Source organism: Micromys minutus, assembly GCF_963924665.1.
Source record: "Micromys minutus genome assembly, chromosome: 22".
Classification (NCBI taxonomy): Eukaryota; Metazoa; Chordata; class Mammalia; order Rodentia; family Muridae; genus Micromys; species Micromys minutus.
The window spans coordinates 27693158-27714018 of NC_137957.1; the positions used below are offsets into that span (position 1 = coordinate 27693158).

Sequence of the window (20861 nt, forward strand, 5' to 3'; positions counted from 1 at the left end):
TTCCTATACTTATCTGTCTATACACAGTGTATAGCTTTATACTTTTCATTTCTCTTAATCAAAGTGCAGGTTCAATTTGCTAAGGAAGACTGACTTCATTTTTCTTTTAAAACCTGACTGTGGTTCTCTAATTGAGAAAATTAACTCATTCACTCTATTTTTTCTACTTTCTGTCATCTTGTTGACACCAAAGATTCCTAAATCCCAGCTTTAAGAGAACACCCTTCCACTGCTTTTTTTTTGCAATGAATCTGTATGCACAAACACATACACATGCATGTTGTATGTGTGGGGGCACATGTGTATATGGAGGTATACATGTGTGTATGTATATGTATATTGTATATATAATTTATATGTATATACATACATACATGAAGAACAGAGGCTAACATTGGGTTGACTTCCTCAAATGATTTCTCTATACTGAGGCAAGGTATGTCATTTGAACCCAGAGTTCACTAATTTGACTGTTGCAGTCAGCCAGAAGATTCTGGGGGAATCCCCTCTTTTTTTTTTTTTTTTTTTTTTTTTTTGGATGAAGTTCCAAGCAGGCTGCCATTTACACTTTGCATTCATGGGAATCCAGACCCAGACCCATAACCTTGTGCTCCTGCAGGTAACCCTTTATTTACTGAGCCTTCCCCTAAGAACTCTGTTCCCTATTAAAGCAGACCCTGTAGCCATTTAGTGTTCATTCATATCATGGTTAATACTGTGGATGTCATCTGAAATTAAACTTGACATTTCCCCATACCTTTTATACTTCATTGCTCATACATATTTACTAGACAGTAGTTCAACTGTGAGATCTTCTTATATCTTGCCATCTGGGAAGGTCTTGTGAAGCAGAACAATCAAAAAAAGAACATAGCTTGTTGATGACTTGCTGACATTTGGTGTCATCTAGTGACAGGTTGACTGAACCAAGGCTTTGGTGATGGGCAGTACAAGTTTATACATTAAATTCACTGTGATTTCTCCTTTTATAAGACACCTGGGCCATTCCCAGGCTGCACTACAAGCAAGAAAACTGTCTCTGCCTATACAGGAGACTGAAGAATCCACTACTAGGGTGAATAGAGTTTCTCCCTAGCATGGGGTAGGCTCTGGTTCCATACCAAATACCATCCTCCCACCAAATTAATAATGCATCCGTGGACTGGAAGGTTTGAATTAGGACAATACAGTCTAAACCTAGTAGCTTGGAACTGTGAAATGGCTATACTCTTGTTATTGTTTGCTGGAATAATCGGGTCTAGACATTGCCTCGATTCTTGCACCATTGTGAATTAATTCTGCCTGTCTCTTCATCTTTCTCTTTATTTTCATTGTTTCTTTATGTTTATAATTTCATCTGTGTGTGTGTGTGAGAGAGAAAGAGAGAGAGAGAGAGAGAGAGAGAGAGAGAGAGAGAGAGAGAATGTATGTGTATAAATGAATATATCATTTCTTAAATCTTCAAATTTTCATTATTTCTACCTTGAAAATGTACAACTAAGGGCTGAGGAGAGGGTTATTTTGGATGTTAGTGTTTTACAAAGGTCCCAAATTAAGGTTCCAATGCTAATGTCTCATAGCTCATTACTGCCTTAAGTCCAGTTCAAAGACATCCAACACCCGTTTTGGCCTTTGTTCAAACCTCTGCACATGGTACACATAAATTCATGTAGATACACATACATGGAAATAAACATTTTTAAAATCATAGCTAAATGTTTGGATGATTCATTTTAAATTCATTTACTGGGTTATCATTTTGAAACTGTAGAATCTATACATATTATTTGTGTTTCTTTGAAAAGAAAAATTCATTTTTGTATGGCAAACAGGTAAATGTAAGCTATCAATACCAACCCAAATGGGATTATAGTAGAATATTATTTGTAGTTCTTTAAATATAATAGCAAATGAAACTTAAATTTTCTTTATAGGAACATAATGTTTAGACACACAATTGTAGATTTTTTTAAGTAAATGTAATTCCTCTTCACTATGCATCAATTGGTATTTGTTTGGTTTTTTCCAAGACATGGTTTCTCAAGACAACAAGGTATCCCTAGCTGTCCTGGAACCTCTCTCTATAGACCAGGCCACCCTCAAATCCAATATTCTCCTGCCTCTGCCTCCTGAGTGCCGAGATTAAAGTTGTGCACCACCACCACTACCTGACCACAATGCTTCAATTTTAAAATACATGGCATAATTTTATTTTATTTTATTTTTGACAGACAAGCTAGCCTCAATGAAGCCGCGGAGAAGTATTATGACCTTGCAGCAAGACTGAGACCTAATGTAAGTACTTTCCCAATGAGCACCATTATTGAAGGCATACTTCTGAGGCATGCAGTGGTATTCTTCATGGACACAGCCTTGGTTTCCTCCCAGTTTCTCTGTCTGAACACCCACTGTACAAGTCTGCAGTCAGTAACCACCCATTCAAGTTTCTTCCTCTACCCCAGAAATTTCTCTTTCTCCCTGGGTAAATCACCATAGACTTTCTTTATCTGAATACAGGATTGATTATTACTAAATACCTCTTATTTGGGTGAATCTTCCAATTCTGTGAAAACATATTTTTTGTTTCTCTAGTGATAAATACTTCTTTGTCTTTGCTGCATTCAAGTCTTCAGCCTTGTACCCGTTTCACATCCCAAAAATCCTCATTTTTAATAAGTCGACTTTGCACGTTTATTGATAATGTTTTCATTACAAGTTTTCCCTGGGTAGTCTCACTTCCAGAAAGCACGATGGATATAAATTAGATCATTACTGTTGGAATAGAATTACTATTTATAAGAAGCCAAGAGCTGCTTTTATAGCAGCCTGACAAGTAGGTTTGTTTTTTTTTTTTTTTTTTTTTTTTTTTTTTTTGTTTTTTTACAACACCAAATTTCTTTCCTGAACATTTATTCTCATATGCACTCTGCACCACTGTATTAGAGTGAAACCTACTCTCGGGCTCTCCAAATGTAGACCATGCGTTTGAGAAATGCAATTTTCAAACAGTAATGAAAATGCATGTGTGGGCGTAGCACAAAGAATCAAATCAGTCTCGTTCTTTATAGTGTCACATCTATTGGGCAAATACATATACAGGAGCTGCGCTGAGAAAGAGGCAGATGGTGGATTATGCAGTGGGTTAGGGAAACAGTATAATCAAGTAATTGATAAAGCATAGTGATTCCTGTGAAGGTTTAGTGCAGAGGGAGTGGAGCCCCATGGGGAAGGTGTGTGTCTTGTTTTTCCTTTGTTTGTTTCATTCCCCTTTAGACTAAACCATGAATCTAAATCTCAAGTTTCATTTGTAGTAATAGGTTATGATATAAACACCTGAAATATGTCAAGGCCTCATAACAAAAGATGGATTAGTGTCACAGAACCATACACATTCCTTTATAATTTTAGGGCAAACGAGTCTTCAGACCCAAAGAAGGAAAGGGAAGAAAAAAAAAATTTTTTTGTTTTTGGTTGTGTTTGTTCGTTTTTGTTGTTGTTGGTTTATGGCCATTGGTATGCAGTGCAGTGACAAAGAATGGAAGAGATTCAGAAGTCACCTATGGAGGGGACCAGGCAGGTACAGCAGTGACAGATGGAGTGGACCAAGCAGGTAGAGATGGTACAGACAGAGGGGACCAGGCAAGCACAGATGGTGTGAACGACTACCTTAGTGCCTCCTTTACAGGAGAGAACACGGAAAGGTCTTGGGAGCACCTGCTTGTCTCGCCTACTCTGTTCCCTTTATCTCCATGACTTCAATTTTCCAGGATGCCATGTTCTGAAACAGCTGTCCTGAACCACTTGCCACAGTTAGCAGACTCCCGAGGAACTGACAAGCTTTTTGCAGTAGAAGAAAATAGTCCTGATGGCAGGCTCAGTGACAGCTGAATTGTATTGTATACTTACTTGTCACTCCCTTTGTCAGGTACTTCCTGAGACTTTTTTTACTGTGACTCGCGGCTGCGTTTGTGGCCTATAACGTGCTGAGGGGTCGGGAAGTTCGTGCCTCATCTGGCAGCACAGCTTTTAGAGTCTCTTTGTCATCTAAAAGAAAAACAAAAGATTGACCAAGTTTCAAGCAGGAGACTGAGCAGGACATACACGTTAACTGTGTGGTAAACCAACATAAGATCAGCAAACCTCAGTTTCTTTACTCATTCCGTGTGTTTAGTGAGCACAGGTCTTATGGTTGGCACTGGAGACAGAGCCTCTGTGTCAGAAACTTAAAACTGGGCTGAAATGAGGAGGCTACGAAATATCTCAGACACCGCTGCATGTTTTCAGGAAAATGAAGCAGTACTGAAGTTAGGAATGAAACAGAAAGCTTAAACCCTAAATTTTTCACTTTGACACCAGTGTGTAGTTTTTAAAGACATTAAATGACTCTTACACCTATAGTCACATTACAGGCAGGCCACGGAGCGGTCTGCTTTCCTTTCATGGATGTTGGTTGATGTGATATGTCCCAACATATGTAAACTGCATGATAATTAAGATGAGCTTGTATTCCTAGCAAATCAGGTCCTCTGGATGTCATGTTTCACGTTGCCGTGGGATTGGTTAAATGATGGTCTTCATCACAGTGTAACAGCAGAGGGAAAAACAAAAGTCCTAGCCGTTCATCCTCTGAAAAGCACAAAGATATTTAGGCACCATAGAGCGCAGGCCTGACTTATGGAGTTGCTTTAAAAAAAAAAAAAAAAAAAAGAACAGCCGAATCAGGAAACCAATATTTAATCTCCAGTGTGACGCCTTTTCTCAGGAGACCCCAAAATATTTCATCATCAACTAGCTTCTGAAAATGCATGTATTCAGCTCATCCTTTCAATCTCGGGCAAGATCGCTCTTTATTGGCTTTGTGATAAAGTTTGTATTTAATAAAAAGTAAATGGTGTTTTAGTTGATAGATCAACAGGTGTGTATTTTTCCCCGATTAATTTTTTATTTGCTTGGGTTTTCAGTTGATACCCTAGTGTATATAAAGTGTCACCGAGGCCAGAATGGTGGAATTACAAACCAGGTCACTAGTATGTTTTTGAAATCAAGGACCATATCAGTAACAGCTATAAGTTACTGCAGATACTGCATTTGATCTAAATAGAAGCACCTGTCCAACATGTATCTTGATGTTTGTTCCCTTTGTTCATAAAAGCATTTTTGTTCTTGCCATTAATTTAACAATTGCCATCATCATTATCAATTAACTGATTATATGAGAGAGGAGACCTAACATATCAATTTCCCTGGCCTGTTTAAATATATCCATTTCCCATATTTCTTTTTCTTTTTTTTCCCTTTTTTTTTTAACTTCTCTCATCTACACAATCAGCCAAACTTACTCTTGCTTCTCATAAAGTTTTTCTTCTGTTTGAGTAAATAAATACCACTTCCATGCGGTTATCAGGGTGCTGCTGTCTATGGGTAACTAAAAGTCTAATAGTGCTTACGTGGGGCTGTACTGTGAAATGTAAAGAGGGTGGCTTGTGAGAAACCTCTTGTTACCATCCTATTTAATAAGTTATTGATGGGATGGAGGGATGGCTCATTAGCTAAGGATGGGTTCGCTTTGCTTCCCAGCAGCCACTTCAGCACATCCACTTTTAGCTCTAGTGCCTGAGATGCCCTCACTGGACTCCAAGGCCACTGTGCTTGTGTGCTTGTGTGCACAACCTCCATTCTCAGGGATATACCCATGTACCCATGATTTAAAATCAAATCTCTTTCTAAAGGCTTTTTTTAAATTTCTGAGATATTCTAACTTCTTAACAAAGTACTGATTTCATTCATTCTTATCTGTCCTCCAATTTCTCTCTCCCAAAGCATATTGTTCTACAGAATTTATGTTGAAATGGATTGACCTTTTGTTGTGTAGCTCCTGTGATAAAATGTTGAAATAATGAAATCAGTCGAGATTATTAGGAACACGGTATGGCTTGGGATTTAGCTTTGCCTGCCTCTGCAGTGCCCAGTACTTAATGAAGTGCACAGCTGGAGAACGGTGATTGTTCACAGCAAACATCACTGGTATGTTTGCTATTAGCATGTCATATTCCATCTTAAATTCTTCCTTAGCAGATATTGTGTGAAAATTGTTCTAAAAGTGGATCTCTTGTTCCACTAAAGAATTTTTTGACATAAAAAAGGCTTTTGCAACATACAGTTGGTTACTTTTTCTTTTCATTAGTAAGTTGAGCTTTGTGCAGAACTAACTCTGTGACGATCCTGCTCTGTCTACCTCCCCCATCCACTTAAGCACATCAGAAACTGCTGACTCCTGAGAACTAGGGAACATTTAAAGGAAACTACTTTGTTCTTTGATTGGGAATGAAGCCAAAGTCTGCATTATCTTAGGGATAAACGATTTAATGTGAGGAATGGAGAAATTGCATGGTACAAAGTCACCTACATTTACTTAACTTCTCATTCACTCTAGAGTCCAGAGGGCAAAATTCCCAGTGCCTGGGCTTTTCAGGGCAGACTTGTTTATGGCATAAAGTCATCACCGGCATTTTTAATTCAAGTGTCAGCATTGTATATGACTAGGTCTAATGGAATAGAGTTTCACAGTTATGAAAATATAAATTTGACCTTGAGAATCATACAATATAATGTAAGAAAGGGGACAAGGACAGGAATGTCTCAGTCTTCAAATATCAGGGCAGTAAATAATGCTATCTAATAAAGGCTTGTGGGGATATAAATTAAGTGCAAAATAAGTGGATAGGAGAAATTAATTTTAATCTGGGTTGATCTTAAAAGGCTTCTAGTTGGAGTAAGAAAGCATAAAGGTCCTCGAAATGAGAGAATTGTATAGGAGATTTCAGCAAGAAAAGCAGAAGGAAGAGAATTTGAGCAGTGGGGTCACTTTATATAGAGAGGCAGGGAGTACAGTAGGAAAAATAGAATTGATAATTCCTCCAAAAAAACCGGGAAATTCATTGAGTATCAGGATTAAACATTAAGAGCTTGTATTCTGAAATTTTGACAATATGTATAAGAGTATAAAGTAATAATTTAGGATGACATAAAAATGTGTATTGTGTTCAGAGAGATAGGATCGAAGACTCAGCCTTGGTAGAAACAATAAAAGATTATTGTAAGGGTAAGGCAATCTAGAGAAAGAGTGGGAACAGAGTGAGACAGAAAAACTTATATATAAGCTAAGCAGCATGTGAGTAAAATATTGATTGTTTACAGTAAATCCTTCCATTTTTGAATTCAGGTAAGTTAGAAATGAAGGAATACCATAAACAGAAAAAAGACCATCAGAAATGTGTGTCTATTTTAAGAACACAATCTTAGGTCTAAACTTAGCACATTCTGAATGAATGTAAGAGTGTGTGGATGTGTGTACTATTGTGTGTGTTGAGTATACACATCTAGGTGTGTGTATGTTGATGAGAGGGATTGTGGAGGCCAGCAGTTGATTTTGTGTGTCTGCCTTGATCTACTGCCACTGTAGTTTCTGAGACACCTTCTCTGATTGTCTGTGAAACTCATCATTTTAGTTGGGCTGGCTGGCCTGGCTGACCAGCAAGCCCCAGAGATTCTTCTGTCTCCAGTTCTTTAGCTCTGGAATGACCGAGGACCACAGTCATGCTTAAATTCTTACATGAGTATTAAGGCTCAAAGCCAAGTCTTTATGACTGTTTAGTACACATGAAACTGGCTGAGCTGCATTCAAAGCCCTGTCTGTAAGTTCTTCCTCTTTTTTAATTAATCATTTTATTCATTTACAATTCAAATGATATACTTCTCAGTTTCCCCTCCACATGTACTAAGGGAAGAGGTGCAGAGTAAATTAATACACTTGTCATCTAGCTATCTTCTAATCCTAAGAAAGAAAGGGCTGAACTTGAGATTAAATACTCATAGGTTCCTTCGAGATTTGAAGTGCACAAGAAACCATATTTCTTAGAGGTCTCAAGTAGCCATGCAGAACAAATAGCTGCCTGTTGAGATGTGTTTTTAAGCACACCTCCCACATCTCTCCCAGTGTGATATGTCACAAATTCAAAATAAGATATATGGGAATTTGTTCTGTAACAAAATGAGTTTATTATGACAAACTGCATCAGGTTGAATAGTGTTCCTATTCTGTAATATATTACTTTAAATCTATAATACCTTTATGTAGTAAAAATGCTCATTGGAAGAGGTAGATTGGAAAGAATTAAGCACCCATACTGGCTGTCTAGGAAGAAGAATTTGGAATTATTTGGGTTGTTCTGACATAAGCATAAAATACCCTGAGCATCGAGTAGTTTTCTGGTGGAAATTATATTTCTAACCATAATTAAAACAAGAGACCATGAAATTTGGTTAAGCTAGACAGATTCAAATTTGACTATATAACGGATATCCTTTTGGAGAAAATTTTTGAGATCACCATGTTGTTAGGAGGAAAAATAACAGGGTTAATAATAATTTGCTTGGGAAAGAGTAAAACCACATCTATGCTCATAAGAAGGGGAGGAGCTCTGACTTCTCTAGAAACTTTCCAAAAGTTGCTGTGATGTGGAAAAATGTGTATCCTGCATCCCTGGACTTTTAGACATTGCCTAATATATAATATTTATTATATTACATATTGTATATAAGTTTGTGTATATGTCTTATAATTATAGTTGAGATTTTATACATTAGACGTGTGTAAACATCACCAATTTCATTGTATAAGTAAAAATCAATACTGCACAGATATGTCACCTTCACAATTTTTTCTATCAGTTTCAAACATATCTATACTTTATAGTTTGAATATGAATGATGCTTGAACTCACTGACAGTAAAAATGCAAATCATATTCAAAGAAGAAATTATTTGCTTGTCTCCATAGTTATATTAAGCTGATCAGAAGATATTATAAAATAATGTCTTTGATAGACTTATTTCATTTCTTAAATATAGTAACAAAATCTTTATTCTGTAGAGTTCATAAATAGCTTTCAGCTTACTTGTGTGATTATAAACCAAATAAGTAATTCTTATGTAAGTCCAGCAGGATCCGGATCAATGCTCTTTTCTCTGAGATCTGTAGCTATTCTGGAATCAATTTCAATTTCCCTCCACCCATATTTCCCTAGAGACATTTCTCTCTGGAAATCTCTTTTTCAAATTTTACTTTGCCATTGTTTTATTCAACAAGTTACAAAGTCTAGCTTCTGATGCATTCATTTCTCTCCGCTTACATTTTAGCTCCTTTTTGTTTTATGCCATTTTGCAAACATTAGATAAACCAGAACAAACTTGGACCTCTGAAGTGGCTACAGCTTTTTTTCTTGTTTATCTGATTTTCCAAGTCACATAATTAGAAGACACTGGGGGTAAGCGGAGTTCATTTGTTTGAGTTGGTGTGGGCAATTTGCAGACCTCTCTGGTGACCTAAGCTAACTTTACAGTTCAGGAGGTATTGTCGTTCACAATCCACATGCAATTTATCTCAAGCACAGTTTGAAATTGTGTATATGTGTGTGTGTGTGTGTGTGTGTGTGTGAGAGAGAGAGAGAGAGAGAGAGAGAGAGAGAGAGAGAGAGAGAGAGAGAGAGAGCAAGCATGTGTGTGTGTATGTGTATGTGCCTATTGTGAGATTCACAACAGAAAAGACTCTTCAGTGGAGGTAAGAGGTGGGTAGGAGCTTAAGTAGCTCTTGGGTATAAAGAAAATCAACTTGAGTATTCTAGTTCAAGGAACATCAAACCTTGGGGGGATTTCATTTAATTATATTCTCTAAGAATGTTTATGTTTAATGTCATTTCTCTGAGGTGGAACGCTGGGTAAGGAGTTGTTGCTGTAACTGTGTGAGTCATGAGACCACACACTAAAATTACATCCAGTCCCTTCTCCTCCGAGAAAGTCGACTCTTGGTTCCTCTGAAAATTCAGATATTCTAAGCACACTTTTCCCACCTAGGAGTATGAGGGTGGAGTATGGCTACCATCTGCAGAGGGTCTTCACATTCTCCACAATCCCCCTTGGTCTTCTCCACAGCTGCCTCCTCTCTTTGTGATGTCATCATACATATTTATAGTTTGGATCCTTGATGGAGCACAAAGAGCCTTTCCTCCAAAATGTACGTGAAAACAGGAAAAAAAAAATAGCTGCCAGTAAGTCTTTATTTCCCCTTTCAACTTTATAGTGACAGTTTCCTCTGTAGTTCTGGGTCTTCCATCACTCTCTCAGAGATATCAGCCCTAATCTAGAAAAATTATAGTTCCTCCAAAATTCAGCAGGTTTGGCAGAGTCAAGATAATTTGTAGATTAGTGATTTCTGTTTGTTCTTATGCCCTTGATATAGACAACAATACATGCATTACAAAATGCAAAGGAAGACTTCTGTTAGCATTTACTAATTGCAGGGAATAGTGGGTATCATTTGTATCTTCAGACGTGTACCCAGGATGCTTTGACCACAGTCACCCTATTGCACTCTTTTACCTCTGACCCCTCCTATAGTTAATCTTCTTTCTCTTTCCAAACAATCCCCCTTGTACTCTCATGTCTTCTGTCACCTAGTCTAGATTCTGCATAGGAGAGCAGCATGAGACACTATAGGATTGTCCTTAACGTAACATGATGATCCGTAGTTCTATCCAGTTTTTTTTGCTGTATAATCCATACTTTTGTCTTCTGTGACTCAGTAATATGCCATTGTGTATCTAGGCCATGTTTTTTTTTTTTTTTTTTTTTTTTTTGTTGTTGTTTTTTTTTAACCTAGGAATCCACTGGTGAACATTAAGGCTGAGATTTCATAGTTTAGCAAACTTTCTGAAAGTAGACATGGTTTCCACGTGGCATGAAAAAAAGTCTTTAAGACTGTTTTGATGGGTGTCAAGACTATTGTGATGTGACTGAGAGAGAGGGGACTCAACTGAAATTTTACCAAGACACTCAAGGATTTCTTACAGCTTGGTTCCAGATGTTATTTCTCAACATAAAGCAGTTTGCCATACCGAATACAATATACTGAAGGGACACGAGAAATGGGATGTATGGAAGGGGACTTCCTGACACCTTGATTTTATCAGATTTTCATACGAGAGGTACCTTTCCTATCAGAAGACAGTGAGTACCACGGTCTCCCAAAAGGAAGCCATATGGAGGATAGTGTGAACAAAGAGGCCTTGCGATGCTTCCCCCACCACTCACTCTTGTATTTGATGCAAATCCCCCTTTCCTGTCTTACTTTCCATTTTTCACTCTCCATCAAATCTACCATTAAAAAGACCAAAGTTATAATTGTCACATAAAGCTTGAACCAGATCAGTGTCCATGGATTTTTCTGGTTAATTTATCTTGTCTCACCTACTAGTTTCCTAGTGTCCTACTAGTATACTAGTATCACTGTATCCCTTGTGAGTGAAGATAGCTGAAAGGGAAAGATAGCCTTCTTCTCTTACAGTACCTGTGTGTGAGGTTGGGGAGGGGGTGGTCACTGGGAAACATCAAGGCCAGAGAATTCTGCAAGTGACTTGCATGGGATTTTTTGCTGAAAGCAGTTCAGATAATCAGGTACCTACCAGCAGGGCAAGAAATGTAATCAGATACCGAGGGTGGTCATATGTAAGGGCTATCATACTGTATGGACTCCTCCTATATGGATTTATCTATTAGAATGAGCAGACTAAACATAACAGGGAAGGATGAGACTTAATCCAAAGGGAGCTTAGAGGAGCCTGTCGACGTTTGGCCCAAGACTGTCTTCATGGTGCCAGATGACTGTTTTCCCAGACTGAGCAATTAACGTCCCTGCTACTTGGACAACCTCAGAGTTGAATATATGTCTTTTCTTACTTAAGTTGGGTAAGTGTCTGGCAATAACAGTTTTGATAAACCTAGAAATGAAAGAGTGGCTACTTTTTTTTAGGAAGGGTTAAAATTGTATGTGCTGTAAACCCTTTTTCCTTGACTTGTACACAAATGTTATTTCCTTTAACATCAATCCAGGAAGTGACTGCTGTGAAGAAAAGCTGTAATAAAGAGCTAGAGGGATGGCTCAGTTAAATTTCTTATACTGCTGGCACTAGGATCTGAGTTCAACTACCCAGGTCACAGTTGGCTTATAGTGGTATGTATCAGCAGCATTCTAGAGTTTGTGAAGTTAGCCACTCAAATCTAGCTGAACCCATGATATCTGGTTCAGGGAGAGATCCTGACTCAAAACATAAAGATGGGGGTCCATTGAGAAAAGATACTTAAACCTGTACACTGTCTTCCATATGCACATAAACATGCACCTACTCACACATTGCTACTTACAAGTACTTACACCAAACATCTCAACGCACACACACATATGTGCATATGCACACACAAAAAAGAAAAATACAGTCAAGAGCTTATAACCCAAAGTTAAAACTATACGGAATGCAGCTTCTTTGTTGTCAAATATCTGTGTTTGAACAGCTCCCATTATTCCTGTGGGGTTTCCATCTCTAGTTTTTGGTTTTGTCACTTTCTTGGGTGATCTTTACTAAAATCACTTCCAGGAATGCAGGCTAACCACATGTGTGCATTTTCGTTTTGATGTGTAAGTGGCAAGTTGAAAAGAGCAAATGCGGTGCCATTAACGATCCCATGACAAGAAAGAATTTGAAATGGTCTCCTGATCACTAAACTGCTTTCATTTGAAAATAATTTGCTGAGTTTAGTAGCATGGAATTTTAGAAGAGGCACAATTTTGAAAAGATGGCTTGCAGTGGTTTACCAGACAATAGGTATGAGCCACTCTCAGTAATTCATAACTGTAAACATTAATTGCTTAAATCCCATGGGGAGATGGTGAGCTGTGAGCTTCTCTTTTCCAATTGTGATGTAACAGACCGTAGCAAGTTCTAGGAGCCATAGATGTGAAACAGAATTCTTTTCCTTCTCATCAATTTAAGATACTCTGCCCTCAACACTGAAGGTGGTAGGTGTGTAAGAGATGGAGGGATTGTCTTTGTGAAATTCGTTTTTGTTCTACTTTGTTTTTCATTTCATTAATTTAATGTGAAACCCAGTAAGACATAGGAAAATGAGCATCTGAAATCCTTGCCAGACACTAATGTCATTCCTTCTGAGGGAAATTGCTTTATGTATTTAGTACCTTTAACACTGTGTATTCAATGAAAAGGCTTGTTTCTCTCTTGTGTCAATATTCAATTGTTTATGTTTAAGTTCCATCTATTAGAATTGCATGGATACCCAATTTTTTGCCCTTCTCTGTGATCTTTATTTTAACCACATGTATCAAACTGTTAACAAATCAAAATTAGAATAATATAGAGTCCCTAATAATCAGTAGCATTTCTTTATATTGATGAATATATTTTTATATGATACACAAAATAATAAAAATTATGTGAACGTTACTAATATATACATAGTAAAGGACCAAAGGATTTTTTAATTTTATATGGCTCAGTTTCCTTAGGCAACAAATTTGAGAATCAGGGCTATCTTATTTTATCAGCTTTCTGGGAAGGGAGATTTATACATAGAATTTCTAATTTCTCACCTGTATTGAGTTGTCCTTCCCTTGATGGCTCTCTCGTTTCTTTGTATAGTTTTCTTAAGCTAGCCTTGGGAATGCCAAATTCCTTGGGTCTTGAAGAAAGAATTATTTTGCTACCCAAACAGGACTGTACTCTTTAATCAGTCTAGGAAATCTTTACAAGAAACATATGTGTATGCTGAGTGCTTCCTTCATCGCATAATAGGACATTATCATTTTATTTTCCAGTATGCTAATTGGCACCATAACTCCCAAACATTTCCTATATCTAGGGAACGCTTATGAAGAACAGATGATGAATTATAACCCTGCACAGTGCAACACCATATCATTGCTTTAAATGTGTTATCATTACATCTGAGTTCCTCTAAACCATGAACACCGAATGATGAAAACGAGGGGAACCTTCACCTAAACAAGAAGAAGGGCATTGCAAGCTGAGCCTGGGGGGCGGGGGGATATAGGGCTAGTAGTATCCCCTCATACAGGAAGCTGAAGCAGGAAAATTGTGACTTCAAGGCCAGCTCCTCTTTATGACCTCACCCCGATTCAAAACCAGAAAAGGAAAAGTTGTTCAATCCCAGAATTATAGATCTCTATTCTTGTATACATGATGAATTATTACATAGGAGAAAATATGAGTGTGTTGAACAACAGAAAATTACCAGTATTTTTTTCATTAGTAAATTTCAAACCTGGTCTAATAGCACAAGCCCAATGCCTAGGGAGGCAGAGGCAGAGAAAGCTCTGATTTTTAGAGCAGTCAGAGATATTAGTGAGCATCTATATCAAACAAACAAATAAACAAAAACCTCTAACATTTGTACTGATCAAGGATTAAATTTAAGTTCTCAGTCGTATGATATAGTGTACATCTGGAGTTCCAGGCTGTTGGAGCTCTCTAATCATAGTGTCAGGCCAGAACAGACTACAAGCAGAATCTTATCTTTAAATGTGTATATGTGGGCCATTTTTGTGTATGGGGAAGATGGGGCAGACTAACTTGCCTGGGGGTCCTACAGGAAAATCCAGCCTGAAAATCTAGATGATGTAGCTTCCGCAAGTGTGCTCTAAAACTCTCAGTTCTTTTATAAGTATTCATGAAAAATTCAACAACTCTTACAAAACCCAAGGCAAGGAAATAGTGAACCAATACTTGTTCAAATATGATGATGCAAGTTTTGACAATAAGTGAGTACTAGTCATTTTCAGGAGGTGCACATGCGCAAAGGGGTGGATTCCTGAGGTTATCTTACAGTGTCTTTGGCATATTTCTGTAGCCAACTTAGTTAGACAGCTCGTGACAACTCCCTGAGAAAAGTAGTTTGAATGTAGCAATTTACTGTGATTCCCTGAAAGGGCTTATAGTGTGTAGTTGGCTGGCTCCACTGTGGCAGTTCTAGGGTAGTAAATGGAGTCATCATGGCTGCAAGATATGGAGAAGGAAAACCGCATATCTCACTGTAGCCAGGAAGAAGAGAAAGAGACAACAACAGTATCCCCCTAAGCAACTCGCTTCTTACCAGGACCAGTTCCTAGCCCATCGCACGTGGAGTCAGCAATGTTATGGCCCAAACGGTTTTCCATATTGGCCACAATTGGGGACAAAGGTCACAGCATGTGATCCTTCTGTAGGACATTTCAAGCTGAAACCTTAACTGCAACCCCATTGCACATGGTTCCTTGTTCCTGCTCAGGATAACACTGGAAAATGAAAAGGCACAGACTTTAAGGTAGAAAGTAGTGTCTATACCTGTGTCTTCTACATGTCAGTTTCTAAGATAGGGCTGGCCACTATAATGAGACAGTCGCACTCCTATATGTAAAAAGTATGTATCTGCCATTGTCAAAGGGCTTGGCATTTAATTGTGTTTTAATAACAATTATTTTTTCATATGTTTATGTGTGGAAACACCAAAATTTTTGGCAATGTGTATGCTACATAAAAAAGCAAGAACTCAATCTCCTTGCATTGCGTCTTTAAAGAGTGGGGTCATCAAGAAATCTAGCAGTCAAGTTGTTTTGAACTGCTTGAAACATATTGCTTATTTTCCCTTAGAATGACTGCAATCACAGGAAATATGCTTCTCACAAGGAGCCTTAAAAAGAATGTATTTCCTTTTCCTTATTAAACCTTCAGAAAAATCTGAAGTTCACTGAATGGTTTAATATAATTTTGGTATAGTGTTTGGAAGGGCGGGTACTTTGTAGAAGGAATTTTGTGTGTGTGTGTGTGTGTGTGTGTGTGTATGTGTGTGTGTGTGTGTACATTTTCTTTACTTATATTTCAAATGTTATCTCATTTCCAGGTTTCCCCTCTGGAATCCCCCTATCCAATTCCCTCCCCCCTTTGCCTCTATGAGGGTGTTTCCCCACCAACCCATTCCCTCCCATCCCCTGCCCCTGCTTTCCCCCATACTGGGGAATAGAGCTTTCACAGGGCCAAGGACATCACCTCTACTTGATGCCTGATAAAGCCATCCTCAGATACATATATTGCTGGAACCATGTGTCTCTCCGTGTGTATTCCTTTTTAGGTGATTTAGTCTCTGGGAACTCTGAGGGGTCTGGTTGCTTGATATTGTTGTTCTTCCTGTGGGGTTGCAAACCCCCTGAGCTCCTTCACTCCTTTTTCTAACTCCTCCATTGGGGACCCCATTCTCAGTCCAGTGGTTGGTTGAAAGCATCCAACTCTGTATTTCTCAGCCTCTGGCAGAGCTCTCAGAAGACAGCTGTATCAGGGACCTGTCTGTCAGCATGCACTTCTTGCCATCCACATTATTGACTGGGTTTGGTGAGAGTGTATAGCATGGATCTCCACAGTCTCTTGATGGCCCTTCCTTTAGTCTCTGTGCCTAATTTTGTCTCTGTATTTCCTCCTGTGGATATTTTGTTTCCCCTTTTAAGAAGGACTGAAGCTTCCCCTCTTTGGTCTTCCAGTGTCTTGAGCTTTGTGTGGCCTGTGAATTGATACCTTTGGGTAATCTAAGCTTTTGGGCTAATATCCACTTATCAGTGAGTGCATACCATGTATGTTCTTTTGTTATTGGGTTACCTCACTTTGGCTGATATTTTCTAGTTCCATTCATTTGTCTAAGAATTTCAGAAAGTCATTGTTTTTAGTAGCTGAGCAGTATTCCACTGTGTAAATGTACCACATTGTCTGAATCCATTCCCCTGTTGAAGGACATCTGGGTTCTTTCCAGCTTCTGGATATTACAAATAAGGCTGCTATGAACATGGTGGAGCATTTGCACTTCCTCTGAACACTCTGAAGTGTCCCAGGAGTAGTATAGCTGGACCCACTTTTCTGAGGAACCATTAGACTGATTTCCAGAGTAGTTGTACTAGCTTACAATCCCATCAATAATGGAGGAGTGTTTCTTTTCCTCAGCATCCTTGCCAGCATCTGCTGTCACCTGAGTTTTTCATCTTATCTTTCAGACTGGTATGAGGTAGAATCTCAGGGTTGTTTTCATTTGCATTTCCCTGATGACTAGGGATGTTGAAAATTTCTTTAGGTGCTTCTCAGTCATTTGATATTCTTCAGTTGAGAATTTTTTATCTAACTCTGTCCCCCATTTTTTAACAGGGTTATTTGATTCTCTTGGGTCTAACTTTTTGAGTTCTTTATTTATATTGGATATTAGCCCTCTATCCAATGTAGAGTTGATAAAAAATTTTTCTCAATCTGCTGGTTGTTGCTTTGTCCTATTGATAATTCGTAACTCGCTACTTCTTTGGAAAAATTGTTACTGAATTTATTTTGTGTTTTTATGTTTTGTTCTTTTTATTCATTTGCTTGTTATTTTGGTAGCGTGATGAAATGATTTGACTCTATGATATCACATTTCTGCCATATGGTTATTATGATAAAGCAAGAGATATATTTTAAAATAAGTTTATTTGTTAAACTTTTATGATTTCATATACAGAATAGAATATTTAAGTACACCATAATCCAAACATCCCTTAATTGCATATAGAGAAGTATGCATTTGCCTTTTTAAAGTTGGTTATAAAGGACAACATCAACCAATGTGCCCGGGTTATACCATTGCCTTGCCTTTTTTTAAAACAGTGTTGAAGATTGAAACCAGAACTTAGTATATTCTTGATAAATGCTCTACCCCTAGCATCATTCCATCATTAGAATGTGCTGAACCGGTTGTAAGTTTTGAAATCATTTTAATGAAGTTTAATTTGTCACAAGAGTCTAAAAATTCCACTGAGTCCGAATTGACACTGCATGCTTTCACTCAGATGAAAAGAATTAGGCTGTCTGACTTCTTCATGCTGTCTACCTCTCGTTCCTACTTTATAAACACCTCAACCAAATTCTGCAGCTTGAGCCTCACCATATGATAATTACTTAAGTACCCGGGAAGATGTCAGCCAACGTCATTCTTTTAAAACTTGGTCTGAATTTTCATCTCGGGTTTCAAAGGGAAATGTACTCCTTGAATATATGCTGATCACTTAAGATGTGCTAAAAAATGAGACAGTCAATAAAAGTTCCAAAGCTTTGCCAGAGGAGCATATGTGACTGATGGCTTCAGAACAAGCCAGGGTCAAGAGTGTAAGCCAAATAAATGCCAAGCATTGTAACACACTCCATCACTGAAGTTTGACCATCAAAGAGCAATTCATCACTTCAAGCTGTCAAAACCTATTTTGGTTTTCTCTTCCCCGCTCAGTGGGCCTGGCCAGGGATCAAATGCATCAGAGCTATTTTGAACTAAATATTTTGACACAGTAGTAGTACATAAAGGGATGTGAACCTTGACATCTGTACAGATTAACTTTTAGATACTTCTAGGAATAGGCATACTTCACTCTGGATATATTATTTGTCAAAAAGTCAGCCTTTGTGTTTTTCATATGCACAAATGACATCTAGTTTATGAAATACTTAAGACTGTATTGCATTGTTTATACATGATGTCACTGTGAAAGCAATCCACTTCTACCATGAGATCCCACATGGATTTTTTTCTGTCTAATGTACAGCATACAGTATTGTCTATCTAGAGAGTATTATCTATTATAGTTCTCTTATATATCTATTGAACTATAAAGTTAATAAGACCAGTAGAGAATAAGACCACTACCATAATTTAAACTGGAATTGGAAGTAAGCTTTAATTAAATACAGGCCAGGAGATGGACTCTGGCCACATTCACCCCAGAATTCCCAGGGAAATGGCCATGTGTCACACCTTGCAGAGGCTTTAAAAGGCAATTCCTCAAAGAGACCATATTCCTTGTCAGGTCCATTCCTGGGCAAGCATATATCTGGATTCACTTCCTGATTGTATACCTCTTACGTACAATCAAGGACCAGCATACATCCTGACATCTTTCTTGCCCATGTATGTACCTCCTGCCCACGTGTGATTAGGCACATCTGGTGCAGATGGGTCAAATAAACATAGGACAAACAGGAACTAATTATTAGCTGTAAACAGAACTCTTAAAGTACAAGGGTATACTTTCCTGTTTAGTTTCAAAATCACTTGCCTAAATTATATCACTTTCATTTGATCTTTTTTATCTGATATGTAACCCCTATACAAGAGGCTTTTCACCCACAAAGAGTCATGGCCAACCGGTTGAGAACAACTTCTCTGGATGTTGAAACTCACCCTTAGCATCAGTTGGCCTGCCCAGGCATCGACTCCAGTGTTTGTTCAAACAGTATCTCATATCAGTCAATCTTTGAATCTTTAGATCCCTTTTGTTTTCATGCTGCACATCATTACCATCTGAAATTCTCATTTCTTCGTAGGATGCACCTCTTCCCTCTCGGTCATGAGCTCATGATGGGAGAGACATGGTTTCCTCTGTTGAATTTCGCAGCACAGACCAGGGATTCTGTATAGCACTTGTTAACACTGCAGGACATTCATAGTATCTTAGTTAGGATTTTACTGCTGTAAATAGATACCATGACCAAGGCAACTCTTATAAGGACAACATTTAATTGGGGCTGGCTTATAGGTTCAGAGGATCAATTCAATATCATCAAGGCAGGAGAATGAGAGCATCCAGGCAGACATGGTGCTGGGGGAACTACAAGTTCTACATCAATGTCTGAAGGCTGCTAGGAGAAGACCGGCTTTCAAGCAGCTAGGGCAAGGGTCCTAAAGCCCACACCCACAGTGACAAACTTCCTCCAACAAAGTCACTTCTACTCCAATAAGGCCACACCTCCAAATAGTGCCACTCCATAGGCCAAGCATATTTAAACCACCACAATAGGAGATCGATCTCCACTGTGTCCTGTTTTCTGTTTCATAGTTTAGACATCTTATGCAGTGGAGTGCAGTTGTAATGTTTTTAGTTGTCCCTCAATAAAACCTGGCCTAGGAAGTAGAAGCAGACCACAGCCTGGGATGCTCAGCTTCAGCATGGCGATCGTTTACAGAGCTGGAAATTAAACCACAACATAGCAAAAGCGACTGCCAAGAGCACACTGAGATGAGGAACTTCACAGTGCACTCCAAGGGAAATTTAGGTGATTTATAAGAGGATCTCAAACATGAGAAGATCTTTAACTCTTGATGAATGTAGAAACTTGAGGTTCTCTCTCCTTATCCATGGTATGTTTCTCCTAAGTCTTTGGCCTTTCTCTGTCTTTCACCATCAGTAGCTGTCATGGTAAATTGGCTGTGGAATCATTGCTCATTGTTAAGTGTTCTCCCCCAAGGATCTCTCTGCACAGCCTTAAAGTATGATCCCCTTGCCTTGGCCTCTCAAGTGCTGGAATTAGGGGACCATGCCACCAAACCCAGATAATTTAAAATGAATCATCCTCATGAGACTAGCTTTGTTTATGTGCTTTGGTCTCCTGTTTGATGTTCAAAACTCCCATTTCTAAAACCCAGCCCACAGCAGAAGCCATAACAAATCTACCAGAAAGAGCAGAAGTCTTTAGGTGTGCTATGTAGGATTATGCATGCATAGCAGAATATACTTTTCGTATTATTACCTTGAAAAGTATGGTCTGAGGGGACACATGCTTTAGAGGCCTCATACCACTCTTGAAAAAAATAGTTTTTCACAACAAAGGTTGATTTTTTTTTTATTCTCATAGATGACTGTAAACTGGGCAGTGTTTTTTTTAAAAACCAATTAACCCCAAAAGAACAGTTTTGCAGTTCAGTAGACACTTTACCTTATAAAAGATTTATTATTTATTTCCTCTTAAAAAGTATAGAAATGCTCTAGAGCAGTATTTGTGTGTGTGTGTGTGTGTGTGTGTGTGTGTGAGTGTGTGTGTGCACACATGCTGGCACTTTATCTATATGATAATTGGGATAGGAAAATGAGCCAACTCTGTTAATACTTATTGGTCAGCTTTATG

At 38.3% G+C, this 20861-nt stretch overlaps 1 protein-coding gene across 1 annotated transcript in view; it reads left to right on the forward strand.

The window, feature by feature from the left end:
• The window catches only part of TMTC2 (transmembrane O-mannosyltransferase targeting cadherins 2), a 374133-nt gene that overhangs the window by 319549 nt on the left and 33723 nt on the right, over positions 1 to 20861 (forward strand). Inside the window, exon 11 of the mRNA XM_080935191.1 lies at positions 2232 to 2295. Within this exon, the coding sequence (XP_080791317.1) occupies positions 2232 to 2295 (64 nt within the window). The remainder of the gene's footprint in view (positions 1 to 2231; positions 2296 to 20861) is intronic.